The sequence below is a fragment of the Colletotrichum fioriniae genome (genome assembly GCF_027942845.1).
Source record: "Colletotrichum fioriniae strain IMI 355084 chromosome Unknown scaffold_17, whole genome shotgun sequence".
Classification (NCBI taxonomy): domain Eukaryota; kingdom Fungi; phylum Ascomycota; class Sordariomycetes; order Glomerellales; family Glomerellaceae; genus Colletotrichum; species Colletotrichum fioriniae.
Genome location: NW_027076853.1, coordinates 712,210 through 730,991, shown reverse-complemented (window position 1 = coordinate 730,991; position 18,782 = coordinate 712,210). Strand labels below are relative to the sequence as shown.

Sequence of the window (18,782 nt, the reverse complement as noted above, 5' to 3'; positions counted from 1 at the left end):
AGCTCTAGCGCGTGAGCACGGAAAATGAAATGAACCTTGCCTTAGAAGGGATCCAGTAGTGTCTCTCTCCATCATCCGGTTTCCGTGGCAGAAGATCGAACGAACGAGACGCGCCTAGGCTTGTTACCTTGACCTCATTCATCCTACGAAAATGGTGATGTCGCGCGAACAATCGGTCACTTTCTCACGTGTTCTTCCCGATGCATCGATGTACTGTTTGGTAAAGGAATCCGAGGGGATGTTGCCGTTGGAAATGGTATTTGTTCCAAAGCTCCACGACGGCGCCCTGGGCCGCAATGTTCTAAATCTTGGAGCCCTACTCCGCATTGTGAGCCAATCTAAACGCGTAGTTTCACTCTAATAACTGGCAAACGCTGCCATTCAACGATTATAGAGCATTAAGCTGCGCGTATTGAAAGTGAATCTGCAGTTACAAACTATCCTGAAATATTCTTCATGTTGCCTCATGACCTCGAAATCCGAATTGGCCCTCAACCCTTGAAGCTTTGCACGCTCCCTGAGGTTGCCGTCTCGTCCATCCTTGGGACGCCGAATACACCCCTCCCTTCTTCCACGTGCTCTTCTTTACGTTTCGCCAAAGCACCGCCCTGCTGCTTCCTGTGTATCTTCAAGCCACAAAACCTTCGCCGCGATGCTTTGTCTGTAACATCTTCCTTGCGTTCAGCGTTCGTTTCTTCGGTTGATTTCCGTTCCGCGCTTGCTTCATGTGCATGCCGAAGTGACGTCCCATTCATCTTTTGCCGCCCCCGGTTGATCAGCTCTTTGGTGTTGACCTTTCCGACAATCAGAATGAGAATTATCAATATACGCAAAAGATACGCCCTATCGATCTTCTGCCACCCCCACCTGATCAGCTTCTCCCGAATCTGCCGGCTGTCTCCATATCTGGCGTTGACCTTTGCGACAGAGATAATTATCGCTAAACCCAGGATGAATACTCCAACAAACAGTCCAAACATTCCACCGACAGTTTGTGCATCAGGAGTCCCGCTCATACTGAACATGCCTGTCGCAAATCCCAGAGGCAAGAATATGGCAGTCACATATGTGAAAAGCCTGACGTCGTTACTGTTCTGTCGACTTTGGTCATTTGCCATGATTTCGAGATAGCTGCGCACGTACTCGAGCTCTCTTGTAATCGATTCAGAGAGACTTGAAATTTCCGCGAGGTTCAGCTCCAGGTCTTCGATGCCCCGATGATTCGCAACCATTAATTTGTTCAATGTTGATCTGTAGCGAATCTCGTTGTGGAGAGTCCATTGGGGCCTTTCAGCTTGACGGTCCTTCACTCGGTTAAGCCAGCGCTGAATGGTGGCCATGACCTTGATGAAATCTCCGTGTATCATTCGCAACTCGGCCTGAAATTTCCGGAACTCGTTGCTGGCCAAGAGGGAATTCTTGTAATCAATGGATTCATCTGGAGTCGAATCGTTTCGAGCTTGCTCGGACTCTTGAGAACTTTGAAGCTTCTTCATCAACTTGGTCGTCTGTTCCTTCACAGTGTTCTTGGCCAATCTCAGGATACCATCCGCGCTCTCATTCATGTGCCTGATGACACGACCAAACAACATCAATTCGAGTACTCTCCGTTGTTCCCAAGGACCAGTCTCGACATACTCGGAGCTTCGAGCCTCGTCTGTGCTGTCTTGTTCCAGGAATTTGATCAAGTCCTTTTTGATTTCTTCTTCGGCCATCATTTGTGGATCAGCCACCACGAAACGACAAGTCCAATATCTGTCAAAAAAGTCGCCTTCGAATCGGAATCCCATTGATACTCGTTCAGTCGTCCAGTCATGCCACTTCTTCTTTGAGTTCTCCGGCGTTTTGCTAGCCTTCACACCCGAGCAAAAGGTCAAATGGAACTCCGTAGTCCATCTGTTTAGCACAGCTGTCGTTTGCTCGGCAAAGAAATTGCTGCCGAATTCATGCCTCTGCAAGAAGCGCTTCATCTCTGCTTTTTCTTCCCTTTCACTTGGGGCAAAGGTCTCAATGTAGCCCAAATTCTGCTCTGCATTTCTCGAGACAAATGCCCAAAACCTCTTTTTGGCTGTTCCAGCCTTCCTTTGCGAGCGGGCGACTTCCCTAAATGTGAGATCCTGCTGTTCCTTGTCCTTCAAGTGTTTCACCGGAAAGCTGAACCGATGCAGCTCATCTAACATTGTCTGCTTTGGAACGTCAATCATGAGTACATGATCCGCGATGCTTGTACTTGCCACCATCAGACTCCCTGTTTTTGTTCCGACCTCCGCATACCTTTCCGCGTTGGCATTGGTAGCGTTGACGAAGAAGGTAGGTTCGTCGTAAAGCCATTCGTCCTGAAGCTCTACAACCTCGTCGTCTTCTATCTCTTTGTTGAGGGGGAGATCTTGTTTCATCCAGTACTCGTAGTGGTATTGCGGTCCTATTGATCTTGCGGGGCGGACTGTCAAGTCGCCCAAACCGTTAGAGATCTCTTCGATGACCTGGTGCGTGCGCTTGGATCGGTAGTCTGCGGAATCTTGATCAAGTTCTGCGCCGTGATCTGGATCGCCATAAGGCCGCAAGCAATAGTGTGCCCACAAGATGTATGGAACTTCGAAGACGACCGTCCAGTAATTGTCCCTCTCTTTTATGTCCGTGTAAATCGCTGGACCCTGGTGGTCATCAAGTTTCCCCGCGAAAAGTCCATTGGATGAGGAGCTGCTGAGTAAAACCGATAGGGCCCGTTCAGTCATTTCCCTTGTGGATCGATGATTGATGGGTTTTCCATGCCGAGCCATCGTAATAGCTAGAGCGAACCTTCGAGGGTCATTCCACTTGTTGTCGTCATTTCCTCCGTGGTGTTTCTGGCAATCAAGGGCGTTGGTCCAGTGGGCTTTAGCTTTGTCAAACAGACCTTCTTCCACCACGCGGAAAAGAGCAACATCTTTCGAGCGGAAAAGAAATCGTGTTCGAGCAGAACTTTTCTTGACCGCGATCATCGTCTGCCTTAAGAGGGGGTTCTCGGTGGTGAATCTGCTGACAATATTTTGTCGTAATCTATCTGCGGAATATCTTCCCGCTGGCCAAAGCCCATCCATTGACGTTGGTCGAGGTTTTAATGACTCAACAGATTTTGCTGCTTGCCAAATTAATGCGTGGTCTGTAAGGTAGAAGGTTTTGGTCGGTTTCCCGTCGTCGCTGGCCTTGTAAGAAGGGAATACGAATTTTTCAGACTTCTCGACCTCCTCGAGTTGCCGCGTCCATTGCTTGTACGCATCCCTCACCAATTCCACCAGCTCGGGTGGCACGTCTTTTCCCAACCCCTTCTGAAGGCCCGCCACTTTGATGAACTGGAATGGAGCGTCAACGAGAGACTTTCCCGGAAGAAAATTATTGGATTGCCAGCCCTCGATCTCATCGCCGTTGGTCCAACGATTAGGACAGAACGGACTGTCAGACTTGGCTGCTCTCTGAAAGACCCATTTCATATGGCCTTTGCACACGTATTCGATTCGCTTCTTCATCATGCAAACGTAAGATAGTCGTGGATAGGTCGGAGGCTTCTTATCACGATTGCACATACAGATGGACAGCCACTCAGGCTTTGAATGCATCGTCGTGAAGCGATCCAGACCGAGAAGCAAGAATTGGAAAGCATAGCTTTGTCAGATAATTAGCGGCGCAACACTACAAGCAACCCAAAGAACTCACAAGCTGGCTGCGGTTGCCACTCGATGACCCTCGACATCACCGCACGTGAGAGCATAAGCCGGTATTCCATCGGAATCTGCTTCAGATACAGGAATGCTGCAGACGGACAGAATATACTCCAGATTCCTCCTGAGGAAAAAGTCGAGAATAAAATGGTCAGTCAATGCCACCGTTTTACGACGCCGAAGAAGCTCGTCAGCTGTGAGGAATTTCTTCCAGTCTGGCAAAGGTTTCAGATCGGAAGCTTCGGGGCCTTGTCTGAGAGTGTATGCCAGAACAATCTCCAAGACTGGTTGTTCAGAACCCTTGCTATTCTTCCGAATGCCGTAGCAAGTGCTCGAGTCTTTTTTGAAGAATTCAATCATGCCGTATTGATCCAAGACCTGCAGGTGGAGGACGAAATGCTTGTTGTGACTTATGTGCCTCCGCAAGATATGGCTCCCCACGTCACCGCCTTCAGTCTCGTAAACGCCCACAACCAGGTCATCAGGGTGCTTCGACGGATCCTTGTTGAAGAAATTATCCTCGTTGACGAGGTCGAGATCTCTGATGAGGAGTACTTCTGGGTCCAGCTTCAGAGCATCCCAGATATCGTCCTTGGCTGCTTTGATTTCCGACAGGTTTTCCTGCTTGTCTATGACTTCGAATTTCTGGTAAATTGTGCCTTGAAATGCCAAATAAGACACACGCAGCTGAGTTGAAGTGAGACCCAATGTCGTTCTGGTAAAAGTAGGCCATCGATCGTTGACAATGTCATGCTCGGCCTGTCTGCCGGGACACAACGAGTCGATGCGAGGGCCGATTCCTCCCAAGCTTTCGTCCCGGGAAAAAGCCAGAAAATCGCTCAAGCGCGAGGCAGTGTAGCAGGGCTCTCGCATCAGCCTATTTTCCACGCAAATCCCCGTCTTCTGTCCTGGAAAATGTTGGGTGATTCGGAGTAATCGCCCATTGGCACCAACGCTCGCTGTGAGACCTTCGTCTCCGAAGGAAAAGAAGCTCTCACGTCCCATGCCCTTGCTGGCAGATTCGCTTATCAGGTCAAATAACTCCTCGGACTGCATAGCTGCCATGATCGTTACACCTTTAGGCAAGCACAAGAAAGCAACCGGGGCACGATGTGAAGTCGAGGCACGATGCGAGGTCTGGCCGGGAGGAAGCTGCGATAATAAAAAGAGTGATAGTCTGCGCGTGTAATTCGTGGGTAGGAAAAGGGCTCCCTCGCCGACAGGAGTTTGAAATGCGCTTCTTTTGATATGAGCTTCCTCTGTTCGCTTCCACATCCACTTTGAGACTAGATGTGGGATTCCGAAGTATTACTTCAGCTCGCCAAGCTACGCTGCATCGCGGCTGCATATATAGAGCCAGGGTTCACCAAAAAAATAAAACATCTCGTCGAATAGGTCCTCGCACTCCGGAAGAGTTATAAGACATGACCCAAGCTTGGGCAATGCACAGAGAAAGCACAGGGTTTGATGACTTGTGCATGGGAAAAGGAAATTTTCGGGCCCCATATTCCAGAAGCGTTCCGATTTGCGATTCCATTGAAGATTACGCGTTTCCTGTCCACCGGGTGTGCGAGAATCGTTCAGGTCCATATGTTCCGCGAGATGATTAATGGACTAAGTGGCGAAGCTAATGAATGGCCGCATTCTCTCAGAACTTCCATCCCGCAGTCAACAAATCCAGGGTCTACATAGACAGGTGAACCGTATGGAAGAGACTGTGATATCATGTACGACCCGCAGTTAACGGTTTCAGTTCATTTGGCCTCGCTCAGCTCGGGTTCGTGTCCTCTTCGAGACTTGCCTGCATGAGCATGCACATTGTATGCAATGGCTATCCGTGAGGCTGAAAAAGTGATCCATGATCGTCCATTTAGTCTCCACCTTTGTGTCTCTGAAGGAACAGGGGAAGAAAAGGAAACCAACCAGTGTCCGGTCATACCCGCGGCTAGCTGACGATCTTCCAATATGAAGTGGCCGGCTACCTCAGTGGCCAATCGTCTTATCCTATCATTGACCCCTGTTCTGCGATTCACTTGTTGGCTCTGTCATCTTGAGACAGAAGGTCCACTATCGGAATGCAGTATTGGGCGAGTAGAAGACTGGATAGAAGCGTGCGGTTGTATGCATCACCACTGCATCAATATTCACAAGACGCCAACCCAACTAACGCAAGAGATACCCAGCTATCATAGGATTGATACAAGTGATCAGGTGCCCTAGATCAACGACTTCGCCAAACATGTTGAGGCGGCTGTGTGGTTAGATCTCATTAGCGGCTGATGTTGACTCACACTTCGATGATTGCCATGATAATATACAGAAGCTATCAAGTTGTCACAACGCACGGCACGAAAGCCGTGATCGCGGCTTCTAGATTGGACGACTGATAGACCATGCGTAGGCCGAAGCATTCACATCGTCGGGCGACGGCACCGGCGCCTGTTCAGTCCACGTACGGCGATTGTTAGTATGGATGATTTCGATGCGCGTGACCGAATCGAGGGTGGGGAAGATTGGATCGCTGCGGTATGGGCAGCAAGTGACGGCTGTGATTTTATTGACACCATAACTGTCAACCTTGGCGGTCATGTAGCCCTGAGGATCACGTCAAGTATGGAACCAACATCCACCTCCTATTATCAAATAATAGATCCAACTAATGCCTCATTGACAGTCCAACATTCTCACATGGTCCCGTGACTACAACTCCGAAGATACAAACTCCTCGTCCTGACTCTGGACCACCATCTCCACACCACTCTTCACAGCCTTGCCAAAATCCCCAAATAACCAATTCCTCACCATCTGCAACCCGACTTCAGGCTGATCCAACGGCACCATATGCCCGGACCCCGCGACCGTCACAAACGCAAACCTCGTATCCTTGCCACCCCTCATCTTCTTAGAAACCTGCTTCCACATGCCCGCCTTGACCGTCTCCCCTCCCTTCTTAACCGCAAACCACGGCTCGAGCTCCTTGGCAACAAACTCAACCTGCCCAGCCCACGACAACTTGTTGGTCCATCGCACGTTACCAGCCGTGTTGCAGGCGAGATCCAAGTCGCCATTATATACTAGCACGTCGACCCCATTCTCGAGGATATACTTGACATCCGCCTCGGTACTCAAAAACACATCACCCGCAAGCTCAAATCGCTCGTTGACGTCCATGGAAATGAGACTAAAATTCTTACCCACCGCCTCGGGCACCTCGAGCGCGGCAAGCACCCGCTCCGTCTTGATGTACTTCTCAATCCCATCCCCGGCACCGTAGCAGATATTCTCCGTCTCGCACGGCCTCGTGATATCAAACGGATTCCGTCCGCCGGCCTTGACGTCCTGGTAATACAGCAGATCCACATGCCCGAAGCAGAAGTCCGTCGCGGCGCCGCAAACAATGGGGTCCGGGAAGGCGTAGCACGCCTGCTGGAGGTACATGCACCGCGGTAGCGCATCGGCAATCAACCCACACATGCTCTCGTTGAACACGGGCTCGGGGACGCCGGGTTTGGTGGTGCAGAGGGTATCGTAGAAACCCCACGTCGTATCGGCGGGCGAGACGTAGCCGTTGCCGATAAGCACCGACGCCAGCGGGACCTTGAACTCGGGAGGCGGGGAACCCGTGTTGTATGAGACGATCTCGGCCGCGAGGGCAGGGATGTAGTGCCCGCCGTAGCTCTCGCCTACAATGTGGAAGGGCGCGGTAGCGAGACCGGGGAAAGCTTGGTAGAAGATGCGGAGAAAGATGTTCATGTCCTCGGCGGCGGTGTAGGACGTCGCGGGCGGGGTGACGTCCTCGTCAAAGTAGGAGAACCCCGTGCCGGCGGGCTGGTCGACGAAGATCATGGAGGTGTTTGCGTTCCAGGCGTAGGGGTTGTGGACTGTGCCGGTGCCGTTATCGTTGATGAGGCAGGGTCCGAGTTCTAGCATGAGGCCTACGAGGCCGCTGCCACCGGGGCCGCCGGTCATCCAGAGACTGAGGGGGTCATTCTCTGGATCATTCAGACTCTCGAAATACCCTATCAATGTCGCTTCAGTCGCGCGTTCACTTCCACGTTCTTGATGGTTTTCACTCACAAAAGAAGAGGTGTTTTCCACCAGTGTCTAGCCATCCAGTCCACTGCCTCGAGCCCGCGTTACAAATTTCATCGCTTTGCTCCTTGATGCGGATGGCGTGGTGCGGGTGTTCCGGCACTGAGAGGGTGGTGAAGTCGGGCGACTTAATATCAGCCTGCGTCGCGACCGCGGAGGCGAAGCTAGTGAGGAACGCGAGTCCGGGGACTGCGAGGGAAGTAATCCGGACCATCTTGGCTTACTTGTGAGCCAGGAGACGCTCGATTGATGAAGGCCCACGACAATCAATTGACGAGAGACAATGAGGTGAGATATGAGATGAGGGTGAGTGAAGTGAGCTCCTGGGTGGTGAGATGCAGGCCTGGGGGAATTTTGAGGTGGGAACCTGGAAGGTTACGGCGTCCTGATCAGGAAGGCCGGACCGCCGAGTGGGGTCGGCTCGGTGTACCGGAGAATCCAAAGTCTTTTGAATCTTCGGGTCATCACTGCAAGTACCTCAACCGCGTAGAAGCTCGCGATCACGATCAAAGTTATCAGTCAGGTTGGAGACCGATGAGTTCGTTCCTCGCGATTCGTTCATTTAGAGCAGTGATGCACTCTTGATGACGAAACACCGCCAGGCTATCAATTCATGAAGAGCCGATTTTTGTTTGAGGCGGAGGACGCTGCCTAAGGACTCCCCGCTAGAGCCGAAGAGAACGAAAGTGAACAGATGGAAGGCTTCCTCTAAGTATGATCCCACCAAAAGATTCAGAGGGTGAAAAGGCAATCACAATGATCCATTGTTCCAGACATCACCAGTGATACCACGTTGAACTTATCAATATCAATATTTTTCCCGGCTAGAAATGCCAGTCTAGGTAGATAGCCAAAACCAAATTCGCACGCCCAATAATGCAATAACCTCAACAAAACAACCATTTCTGTTGTTTTGTTGTTTAAAACTCCCCGGTGGCCCGTATCTCCGGCCCCATAAACCCGCCCGCACATTCATATATAGTAAACATGAAGGTGTATGTGTATTCCCTGTTGAAATCGTAGGAACTCAAATCCCCGCTTGCTAAGAGATGATTGGAAAAATGTTGAAGGATGTCGGGGTACAAGACGGATGTCAGCGGTTTAGATACCCCGTCTGAGATCGCCTTGTCGTTCCCGGGTTGCAAACATGAAGGCTGTCGTGCAGGCACAAATCTATGGTCTGCTGGTATCATGTCTATCAGATGCAGAATCATCGATTTACTCTGACGTGGTATCCTCGACAGGAGGGCACGTGCAGAACAGGTGAGTGTCACCGTATGCTATACTCTGTTAGTAAAAACACAAATACCAATGAACAAAGGGGTAAAGCTTACTGTCGTCAACGCGAGCCACGCTAGGCCAGAACTTCTTCTCCTTGAGGTGAGGCAGGGGGTACGCAGCCTTCTCACGGGAGTAGGGACGATCCCACTTGCCCTCGCCGTCACCCAAGATGACGTCCATCTGGGGATGAGGCGCCATGCGAAGGACGTTACCCTCACGAGGCTGCTTGCCCTCCTCGACTTCGCGAATCTCCTCACGAATGCTGATGAGAGCGTCGACGAAGCGGTCGAGCTCCTCCTTGCTCTCACTCTCCGTGGGCTCAATCATGAGCGTGTTGGCGACGGGGAAGCTCATGGTCGGGGCGTGGAAGCCGTAGTCCTGGAGACGCTTGGCAATGTCAATAGCCTCGACGCCGGCAGTGGCGATGAAGGGACGGGCGTCGAGGATGAACTCGTGCGCGCAGCGGCCGTTCTCGTTGGTGTAGAGAATCTTGTAGTGAGGCTTGAGGCGGGCGAGGATGTAGTTGGCGTTGAGGATGGCGGTCTTGGTGGCGAGGCGGAGACCGTCATTACCCATCAGTGCGTTGTAAGCCCAGCTGATGGGGAGGATACCGGCGCTACCGAAGGGGGCGCTGGAAACCATGGCCTGGTCGGCGTCGTGGGCAAGACCGGGCAGGAATGGTGCGAGGTGCTCCTTGACGCAGATAGGTCCGACACCGGGGCCACCGCCGCCGTGGGGAATGCAGAAGGTCTTGTGGAGGTTGAGATGGCAGACGTCGGCGCCGATCTCGCCGGGCGAGGCGATGCCAATCTGGGCGTTCATGTTGGCACCGTCCATGTAGACCTGACCGCCGTACTTGTGGACGAGCTCACAAGCCTTCTTAACCGCGGGCTCGTAGACACCGTAAGTGCTGGGGTAGGTGACCATGAAGGCACCCAGCTCCTCGGCGTGCTTCTTGCACTTGGCCTCCAAGTCCTCGATGTCAAGGTTACCGGTCTTTTGGTCGCACTTGATGGGGACGACACGCATGCCGGCCATGGCAGCGGACGCAGGGTTGGTGCCGTGGGCGGAAACGGGAATCAAGCAAATGTCACGCTTCTCGCCGCCGGGCTTGGAGAGAAGGTGCTTGCGGATGGCCTGAAGACCAGCAAACTCGCCTTGAGCGCCAGAGTTGGGCTGCAGAGAGACGGCATCCATGGACGTGATACCCTTCAGCTGGTCAGAGAGACTCTCAATCAGGGCGGTGTAGCCCGGGAGCTCGCTTGCGGGCGTGTGAGGGTGGATAGTGGAGAAGCCGGGGAGGGTGATCAAAGCCATCTCAGTCGCGCCGTTCAGCTTCATGGTGCAGGATCCGAGAGGGATCATGGAGTGAACAAGAGACAGATCCTTGGACTGCAGGTAGTGAATGTAGCGGAGGATCTCGGTCTCACTGCGGTGAGTGTTGAAGACGGGATGTGTGAGGTATGCGGACTGGCGGCGGAGAGTCGCGGGAAGGAGCTCGGTGATGTCCTGGGTGAGAGCACCGTAGGCTTTGCTCGCAACCTCGGCGGTCTGGGTACCGGTAGCGCTGCCGAGGACGGCGGCAATGGACTTGAACACCTCCTCAGTGACGTGCTCGTTGACGCTGATGCCAATGTCGCCGTTTCCGAAATCGCGGAAGCCCAGACCAGCCTTCTTGGCCTCGGCCAGGATCTTCTGAGAACGGTCGCTGGCCTTGATGACAACGGTATCGAACAGAACCTTGCCATCAGGGCTGGCGCCGCTCTGCTCAGTCTCCAGACCCGAGGCCTCGGCAACGGCCTGGACTCCACGGGCAAGACGAACCAATCTCGAGGCAATCTCCTTCAGACCCTCGGGTCCGTGGTAGACGGCAAACAGGGCAGCCATGTTGGCCAAAAGAGCCTGAGCAGTGCAGACGTTGCTGGTGGCCTTCTCGCGACGAATGTGCTGCTCACGAGTCTGCAGAGCCAATCTCAAGGCACGGTTGCCGTTTCGGTCCTTGGAGACACCGACCAAACGGCCGGGCATGCGGCGCTTGTGGGCCTCCTTGACGGCAAAGAAGGCGGCGTGGGGTCCACCGAAGCCGAGAGGAACACCGAAGCGCTGGGCACTGCCAAAGGCAATATCAGCACCCCACTCGCCGGGCGGCGTGAGGACCGTCAGAGCAAGCAAATCGGTGGCGGCACTGAGGAGGGCACCTTGCTCATGAACAAGCTCGGAGAGTCCCTTGAAGTCCTCGACCTTGCCCTGAGTGTCAGGGTACTGGACCATGACACCAACCAAGTCTTGTCCCAGGGCCTTGATCTTCTCTGCAGAGTCTGCTGCGTTCACGTCGATAATCTCAACCTTAATGCCGAATCCTTGAGCTCTGCTCTGGATGACTGAAATAGACTGAGGGTGAACGAGGTGAGAGACAACAAAGGTCTTACCGGGTCTCTTGGCCCGGGATGATGAAAGAGCGTTCATCGAAAGAGTCATGGCCTCGGCGGCGGCCGTACCCTCATCCAACAAACTGGCGTTGGAAATGGGGAGTCCGGTCAACTCGGACACCATAGTCTGGTAGTTGAGAAGCGACTCGAGGCGGCCCTGGCTGATTTCGGGCTGGTAGGGAGTGTAACTGGTGTACCAAGCAGGGCTCTCGAGGACGTTGGTCTGAATAACGCGGGGCGTGACGCTGGGATTGTATCCAGCACCGATAAGAGGCTTAGGAGCGGCCTCGTTGGCCTTGGCCCAAGCAGTGGCTCTCGCGAGCACTTTGCTCTCGTCAAGGGGGCCCTCATTGTCCCAAGCACCAAATGTCTTCCTCTCGGAGATGACATCCGGGGGGACAACCTGAGCAATAAACTCGTCAATTGACTTTGCCGGAGGGTCGAGCGCCTTCAACATGGCCTCAGCATCGGTAACATCAGGACCGATGTGTCGGGGAATAAAGGACTCGGGCCTCTGCAGCGGCTCAAGGGAGGGATCGACTGAGCCAATCTTTGCACTGGTGGCATGTTGAAGAGAGGCGAAGGCGCTGAATGTCCTCACACGGGGAATTCGCGAGGACGATGCCGAGCTTGAGACACATGAGTTGCAAACCCACGAGGAAGCTGGTGTCTGGCGGGCAGCGATCCTTGACCTCGGGGCAGCCAGCCGAAGCTGGCGGGGGAGGGGCAATCTCAGTGATGCCATTGTGTGAAGTGAATAGAGTGGCAATTCACACGAGGAAGATGAAAATGCCAGTGAGACTCGCCAATGTCGGAGGTGTGTCTTGAAGAAGAATAGGAAAGAAGAGAGAAAAAGAAGAAGGACAGGTGTTGTGGTTGAGAGAGTCGTGCGTATAGAAGTATTGCTCGGATCTGGGGCCGATATCGTTGTAGCTCAAGAAGTAGCACCCTTGTCGCCACCAACTTGCGATCCGAGATGCGACTCGGGATAAAAGCGACCAAGCTCTCGCACGCAGCCCAAAAACCGTTTCAAAACACCTGAATCCAGGTCTTGACGCGAATGAAGTTTCTGTTGAACAGATGGGATGATTGTTCGGAAAGAATAAATAGAGGCCAAAGTAAGGTAGTCAACAGAACAGCTTCCGGAATGCTCTTCAAATATGAAGGAGTCGGTGAGAGTGAGCTTGAGGACCGGCAACCATCCGCCCTTTCGTTTCTTTTCTTTTTGCGGCAACGGCTACTTATCGAGACAGCGGTACGTACTGCATAGTTAAAACACCAAAGGTACGAATACCAGGCGTGTAGGCCACCAGACGTGGCCAGGGATACCGTTCCTGAATCGTATACTTACACAGTAGTATAGTAAGGTATGTACAAGTAGATCTCCCTACGAATTACAGAGTGAGATACAGACTACTGCGTTTGCATACTGGACCGCCCGCTCGTTCGCCGCCGCAACGGACACCCTAAACACCCGACGCCAAACACCAACCCTTTCGGTTGGTTACGGGATCCCTGGGAACCGCGCACCAACACCCTGAGAGGTGAGGGTGCGAGGTGAGACTTGGCCTTATCGGGTGCGTAGCGGCGCTCACTGATAAGCGCGGTCAAGACGATAGGGAAGCTTGATGATGGGTGCCAGTTGGATTGTGATCCGTAGCTTATAGGTGGGCTCCAGTTCCCCAGCCATTCCCTGACTTTGGGGCCCCGGCGCGTTGGGCAAACTGCTCGGCGAGCCATCCATGGGCCGCCATTATTACGTCCAGAAACGGATGTGAAGGCCAATGACAGATCGTAAAGGGTGGCGGGCGGGAGACTAGGTTCTGGGGCTCTCGTTCGCGCAGTATATTCCCAAGCGGTCCTGTGGTTAGGAGGGTTGGAGGGGCGCGGATGAGAAACCGAGTGCTCGGTCAGAGAGCCGAGTATACCACCACCTCAGACCTGCCACCAAGAAACGTTTCCCGGTCCCATCTCTTTCATAAACTTATGCTGCTAACCGCCTTACCTAAGCAGCCATGTTTTTGTGCATGTGCAAATTCGATTAGGTAAGGAGACTGAGTACCTAAGAACGCGCCTATGAGACCTCAACTTTGAGGCTCTAGGTACGTACCGGCTGGGACGGAGCTCGAAATGGAGCTTCTCTAAATTTTTGCGACGACATCATCGCTGAACCTGGCACTCACGCGAAATCCCAATCACGAACGAACCGCCCATCTTGCGCCCTCGCCCACGCCCATTCACCCCCTTCAAGTCAGTACCACTAAGCTACCAACAAGATGTTCGGAGGATGTACGTTCCCTATCTACCCTATGCGAGCCGAATTGCACCGAAAGCAAAGCTGACCATCTTTCCCTGCAGTCGCGCCCCCCCAGCTTTCCGAGGAGGAGATCAAGCAGATGGAGGCTGAGGCCAACTTCTCCATCCAGCAGGTCGTCGTCTCCGCCGTCCTTCTGTACCTCTGTAAGTGCAACCTCTCCTCTTCCTATATATGCAACTAGGTCCTTAGAGTGGTTGCTAACGAGAGACGTCTTGCTCAGCCCCTTTTGTCATTGATGCCGCCTCCAAGGTCCTGTAAAGGGCTCGCCTTTCACCAACGACAAGTCGATGAGCTTGCCAAAGTTCAGCATTACGACAAAGAAAAGAACACCGAGGAGATGCTCTTTACGAGCAACCAGGTTGCGGCACCAATGAAGCGCTGCTAGCCACCAACCCGCCTCAGGGATGTGTAATGGGAATAATTTACCCTGTTGTAAAATAAATATCATCTGTACAGTGTAGATGACGACTGGTTGGATGGGCTATGGGTATAGATCACATCGGAATCAGGATTAAAAGAAATCACGACTTTTGTTCAAAGGTTCCTTCGTTGCTTGCGTTGTTGGAGGGAACACCCTCTCAGTGCTTTCTCTTGATACGGCTAGCATGCCTTATCCCTTTTGCGTTCATCCCGTACATAAAAGCGTCCGCTCGCGCCGTCATCCTCTATTACGACGTGCCTGGCAGTAACGTTCATCCCAAACAACCTAGATACCCTAGCTTGGGTTCCGCTCCTTCTCCCAGTCCGCGAAGTCTTTTGTAATGGACTCGACTTCCTTCTTGAGGTGCTGGATTTGCTTCTCATAATCTTCCAAGACCTAAAATCACAGTTAGCGACCAGAACCAAATAGCCGGCCTGGCTGCAAAGACATACCTTCTTCGTCTTGTGCTCAGTCTCCTCGCTCAAACCCTCGCCACTCGCGAAAGCAGGCTTATTCGTCTCCTTCATCAACTGGTCCGCGTAGTCCCTGAGCACAATCAACCGGCTCCAGAGCTCCTCCTCTCTCGCCGCCAGAGCAGGATCCTGCACGTTGCGCTCCAGTTCCGCCAGCTTGAGTCGCAAGTCATCCTCGTCACCGCTGAGAGCGTATCCACGGTTGCGCAGCACCTGAACGCGGGCAGCCAGCGCGAGACACCGCTCGCGAAGAACAACGTGACGGCGACGGGCCGCAAGGGCACGCACACTGGTCTCGAGGTCGTGCCGCGAGAGGATGGCGTCGAGACTGGCGTTGATCTGGTGCAGGCGCACGTTGAGTTCCCCTACAACCTTTTCTGCGTTTGGAGGCGGGCCGCGACGCCGGAGAAGCCTGTGCAAAGGACCGGGATATAGCCCGGCGCGGGCTTCTTCTGCAGCGCCTCCTCCCAGTCTCTCGGGTCTTCGTGTGGGCCAGGCTTGTAGAATGGGACGGAGGCTTCGTCGACTTTGTTGTAGAAGTAGTGCTTAAAGGCGCAGTTGGGGTTCGTGGGGTTCCACTTCTCGAAGATGAGGGACATTTGTTCAGGAATGGGCTTTTGGCTCTCTGTAGATTATGAGTTAGCGTCGGTCCAAAAGGTATAGCCCGCCGGACGAGCACAAGAACGTACGAGGTGTATCCCTTCCGGGTTGCCAGAGTGAGCTCGAGAGCTGTGCTTGCGACTGCGACAGACTGGGCATTTGTTGCTGCTGCTGTTGCTGCTGTTGCTGCTGTTGCTGCTGTTGTTGCTGCGGCTGCTGAGACTGGGCCATGGAGTTGCCGAATGCGCCTCCCTGGGTCTGATTTTGTCCTCCAAACAAGCTCATGCCGGATTGCTGTTGCGGTTGCTGCTGTGTTGACTGTCCTAACGTGCTGCCACCAAAACTACCTCCTCCAAAGAGACCTCCAGTCTGCCCAGCGGGCTTTGGTGCGCCGAACAAACTCATGATGTGGAATGAGTGTCAGGTATAATTTCGATGGTATTCGGAGCAAAACGTTGGTCCGTCGCGGGTATCGTCTGGCCGCAGGCGATTGATGCGCGAAGTTGCAACGAAATGCAAACTATAAGCCAAAGAAGCTCAGCGCAAAATCGATGAAGGAATTGGGATGAGAGACTGGCGGGTATCAAAACAAAGAGAAGCTTCCAGGAGCGGCCAGGGCGCGAAGAAGGCGGTAGACCTCTTTTCGTTTTCCCTTGGGCGTTGGCGGAGATGGCTCGCTGGGTATCAAATCGCAGGGCTGTTGAGAGCTACCCTGGGGAGACAGGAAACGAGCCCAGCAACGCGAAAATAATAAATCGGAGCTTGCAGCTGCTGCAGCCTTCACCGGCCGCCACTCTCTCCCAGACCGAGCCACCTTACAACTGGAGCTGACCTCAGCCACACTAGTTCCACTTCAGCCTCGCCCTCAACCGATCCAATCAGGCGTCTCCTAAATCGACCTCACATCAATTCGTGGTAGCGTCCATTGCCCGGAAAGCTTGCTCTGGAGACCATCCGAACCGCCAAATCGACCGCTCCCTTCCGCCCTCCCCCCAGCTCCCATCACAACAATCGCAGCCATGGCTAACCGACGGCCTCAGTACGTTCCTTGTCCCCCTCCCAGGCCGAACAGGCAGGCCAATTGAGCCCAGCCGCCGCCGACGAATACCCCGGCCCGTTCGCAATACAGAGAGCTCGAGAGAGAGAGGCTAACACCCAACGCCAGGTTCAACCAGCAGTTCCAGGTCGACACGACCCCTCTGCCCGACGATATCCCCAAGGTCAAGGAGATTGGTGCCAGCTCCGCGCCTCTCCTGTCGGCGTCCTACTTCATCGGCGCCCGTTGCCGCGAATACAATGACGACTTCATGCAGTGCAAGACGGACAGCGCGGGCCGCGGCGAGTTTGATTGTTTGAAGGAGGGTCGTCGGGTCACCAGATGCGCCTCCAGCGTGTACGTTGAATCCGTTGCTATCCCAGCGAGCCTGGTTGTCGTGTTGCCGACGGGCTGCCGCTCAATTGCGCCCCAATGCCGCAGACAATGGGTCGCGAGAGCAGGTGGCCTTTGATAGGGATATCGAATCGCTGACATGGGAACGACACTACATAGGCTGAAGGATATCAACACCCACTGCCTCGAGCAGTTCAAGGCCCACTGGACCTGCATCGAGAACCGTAACCACCAGCTCTACCAGTGCCGACCAGCCGAGTGGAAGCTCAACAAGTGTGTCTACGAGAACCTGGTGCGTCACAATCCCGCGATTCCGGTCCATACGAAGCGATCGATTTGAGCACTCCCCACTCCCTCAAATCAACCTAAGATTCGCGACTAACATGCAATGTCACTAGAAACTCGAGAAGAACATCCCCGACCAGCGCCCCGGCGCCACCCCCGTCGAGCTCCGCCACCACATGATCTACGCCGACCAAGCCATCAACACCCTCGAGGGCAAGCCCTTCATCCCCCCCGTCAAAGCAACAAGCACCGTAGAGGTGTGGCAAGAGCAGACGGTAATATGGGGGTTTAGCGATTTCTCCCGCGTGAGCGCGCGGAGGGGAACCGAGGGCTTTGCGTTGAAGATGTAGGACTTGAAACTAGGCGATAGAAAACGCTGTGTACATATGTCATCAATCAGAGTTGGGATCAAACCAATGGCTTCACTTTTTTTTTCTAAACATTTTTCGACCCAATGCAGATCTGCTTTACTTGTTTCAATGTCTGCTACCGCTTCAGTCGGGTACCCCTGTTGATTGTTAATAGAAAGAGTGCTAGACGTAGAGACCATGTTGGCTGTTTTATATCTAACTCAGGGCTCTGGGAGGCATGTGGACGATCTTTTACTAGATGGAAGCGGCTGGCCACATACTGCTGTTGCGGTCTACACTTCTACAGATGACGATCAACACCTCTTACAGTAAAAAAGCGACCAAAGCAGCAAAAGAATTCACCCCCCCGGTGCTGAACTGGGGGCTACGTCTCTGGCGCACTTGCTGGGAATCGAACTCGAACTCGTAGCCTGTCGTCGAGTAGGCTGTGGGCGTAATTTGACTGTCGACCTTGAACCACTCCACCACCCAGCCAGTTTGACCTGACCCGTCGACCTAGACGGGCGCCTGCTGGCTGGTGACAGGAATGGAACTGAGGGGGGGTATATACCTTTGGCTTCGCTCTCGTGGGTGTATTGGGTGTAGACCAGATGAATATACGGTGCGTACACGTGATCCCGTCTTGCTCAGCTCCCCGGGTTGCCGATGGCTTTTGGGGGTCCTATGGGATACCTTGGTTACGAGTCCATCTCCCTAAAAAGTGCATTTTGGGAGGAATAACACCTTCACTTCCGTTGCTAGTCTCCCTAGATGCAGCAATCATGTTCAATCATGAGTAGTCACGATGCTGTGTAGCAGATAGTCAACCAGCAATACCACAGCTGGGGAGCCATAGCATCGTTAACAATGCTCCTTCCCCTGATGGAACTACAATGCCCCTCCATCCGCAGCGAGGCGAGACATCTGCCCGAGGCGTCACAGCAAAGAAGATTACCCGCCAGCATCCAAAACCCTTTGAACCTTCCTCCAACCTCTATTTACCCTATTCGCTATTTTTCGCCTCCATATCACCACCAACCTCAGCCCAAGCATGTCACCCCAAGACTGTCTCACGCCTGTCGCCCCGCCACTACTATCCACAAGCTATGTATTCCATCTTGCCTTTCGTGAGACGTGATAATCTACCTAAGCCCCGCCAACCTGAGATGTCTCTGACAGGAAGAATAAAAGCCGAGGCTGACTCCAGTATACTCACAGAAACCGGGCACATTCATCTAGCTCAACTACCACCGCACTCTGGCCCACGTGTATAACGAGTGGGGAGACCTGTAGCAGTCTAGAACGCAAGAGGATTGTCAAAACTGTCTCTCTGTCTTGCCGAGATCTCACAAAGACAGGCCACGTTACAGTTAGATCGATGCTCAGGTTGCTTCCACGAGCACTGAGATCGGGGAAAAGTACAAAGCACAAGTAAGCTTTTGTCTC

General features: G+C 53.4%; 7 protein-coding genes across 7 annotated transcripts; 2 read left to right on the top strand and 5 right to left on the bottom strand.

The window, feature by feature from the left end:
* Positions 1-491: 491 nt before the first annotated feature.
* On the bottom strand, positions 492-2,981 carry N0V96_011400 (uncharacterized protein; the record flags this gene model as incomplete). The annotated part of the gene is made up of 2 exons (XM_065759268.1): positions 492-2,654; positions 2,973-2,981. The coding sequence occupies 2 exons, from the start codon at positions 2,979-2,981 to the stop codon at positions 492-494; spliced, it is 2,172 nt and encodes a 723-aa protein (XP_065612165.1).
* Positions 2,982-3,689: 708 nt separating this feature from the next.
* On the bottom strand, positions 3,690-4,450 carry N0V96_011399 (uncharacterized protein; the record flags this gene model as incomplete). The annotated part of the gene is made up of 2 exons (XM_065759267.1): positions 3,690-4,413; positions 4,443-4,450. 2 exons carry the CDS (start codon positions 4,448-4,450, stop codon positions 3,690-3,692), a joined length of 732 nt encoding a protein of 243 aa, XP_065612164.1.
* A 1,948-nt stretch (positions 4,451-6,398) lies between these two features.
* Positions 6,399-8,004, bottom strand: N0V96_011398 (uncharacterized protein; the record flags this gene model as incomplete). The annotated part of the gene is made up of 2 exons (XM_053192190.2): positions 6,399-7,717; positions 7,776-8,004. The coding sequence occupies 2 exons, from the start codon at positions 8,002-8,004 to the stop codon at positions 6,399-6,401; spliced, it is 1,548 nt and encodes a 515-aa protein (XP_053050354.2).
* Positions 8,005-9,008: 1,004 nt separating this feature from the next.
* GCV2 (glycine decarboxylase subunit P) lies at positions 9,009-12,245 on the bottom strand (the record flags this gene model as incomplete). Its single annotated transcript, XM_053192191.2, has 2 exons — positions 9,009-9,070; positions 9,125-12,245. The coding sequence occupies 2 exons, from the start codon at positions 12,243-12,245 to the stop codon at positions 9,009-9,011; spliced, it is 3,183 nt and encodes a 1,060-aa protein (XP_053050355.2).
* Positions 12,246-13,776: 1,531 nt separating this feature from the next.
* On the top strand, positions 13,777-14,202 carry N0V96_011396 (uncharacterized protein; the record flags this gene model as incomplete). Its single annotated transcript, XM_065759266.1, has 3 exons — positions 13,777-13,789; positions 13,859-13,960; positions 14,078-14,202. The coding sequence occupies 3 exons, from the start codon at positions 13,777-13,779 to the stop codon at positions 14,200-14,202; spliced, it is 240 nt and encodes a 79-aa protein (XP_065612163.1).
* A 330-nt stretch (positions 14,203-14,532) lies between these two features.
* NUP57 (Nucleoporin nup57) lies at positions 14,533-15,596 on the bottom strand (the record flags this gene model as incomplete). Its single annotated transcript, XM_065759265.1, has 4 exons — positions 14,533-14,634; positions 14,691-15,083; positions 15,137-15,336; positions 15,401-15,596. The coding sequence occupies 4 exons, from the start codon at positions 15,594-15,596 to the stop codon at positions 14,533-14,535; spliced, it is 891 nt and encodes a 296-aa protein (XP_065612162.1).
* A 734-nt stretch (positions 15,597-16,330) lies between these two features.
* Positions 16,331-17,336, top strand: NdufA8 (ndufa8, NADH-ubiquinone oxidoreductase complex I 19kd subunit; the record flags this gene model as incomplete). The annotated part of the gene is made up of 4 exons (XM_053192193.2): positions 16,331-16,350; positions 16,477-16,704; positions 16,861-16,993; positions 17,100-17,336. 4 exons carry the CDS (start codon positions 16,331-16,333, stop codon positions 17,334-17,336), a joined length of 618 nt encoding a protein of 205 aa, XP_053050357.2.
* Between the last annotated feature and the right edge of the window lie 1,446 nt (positions 17,337-18,782).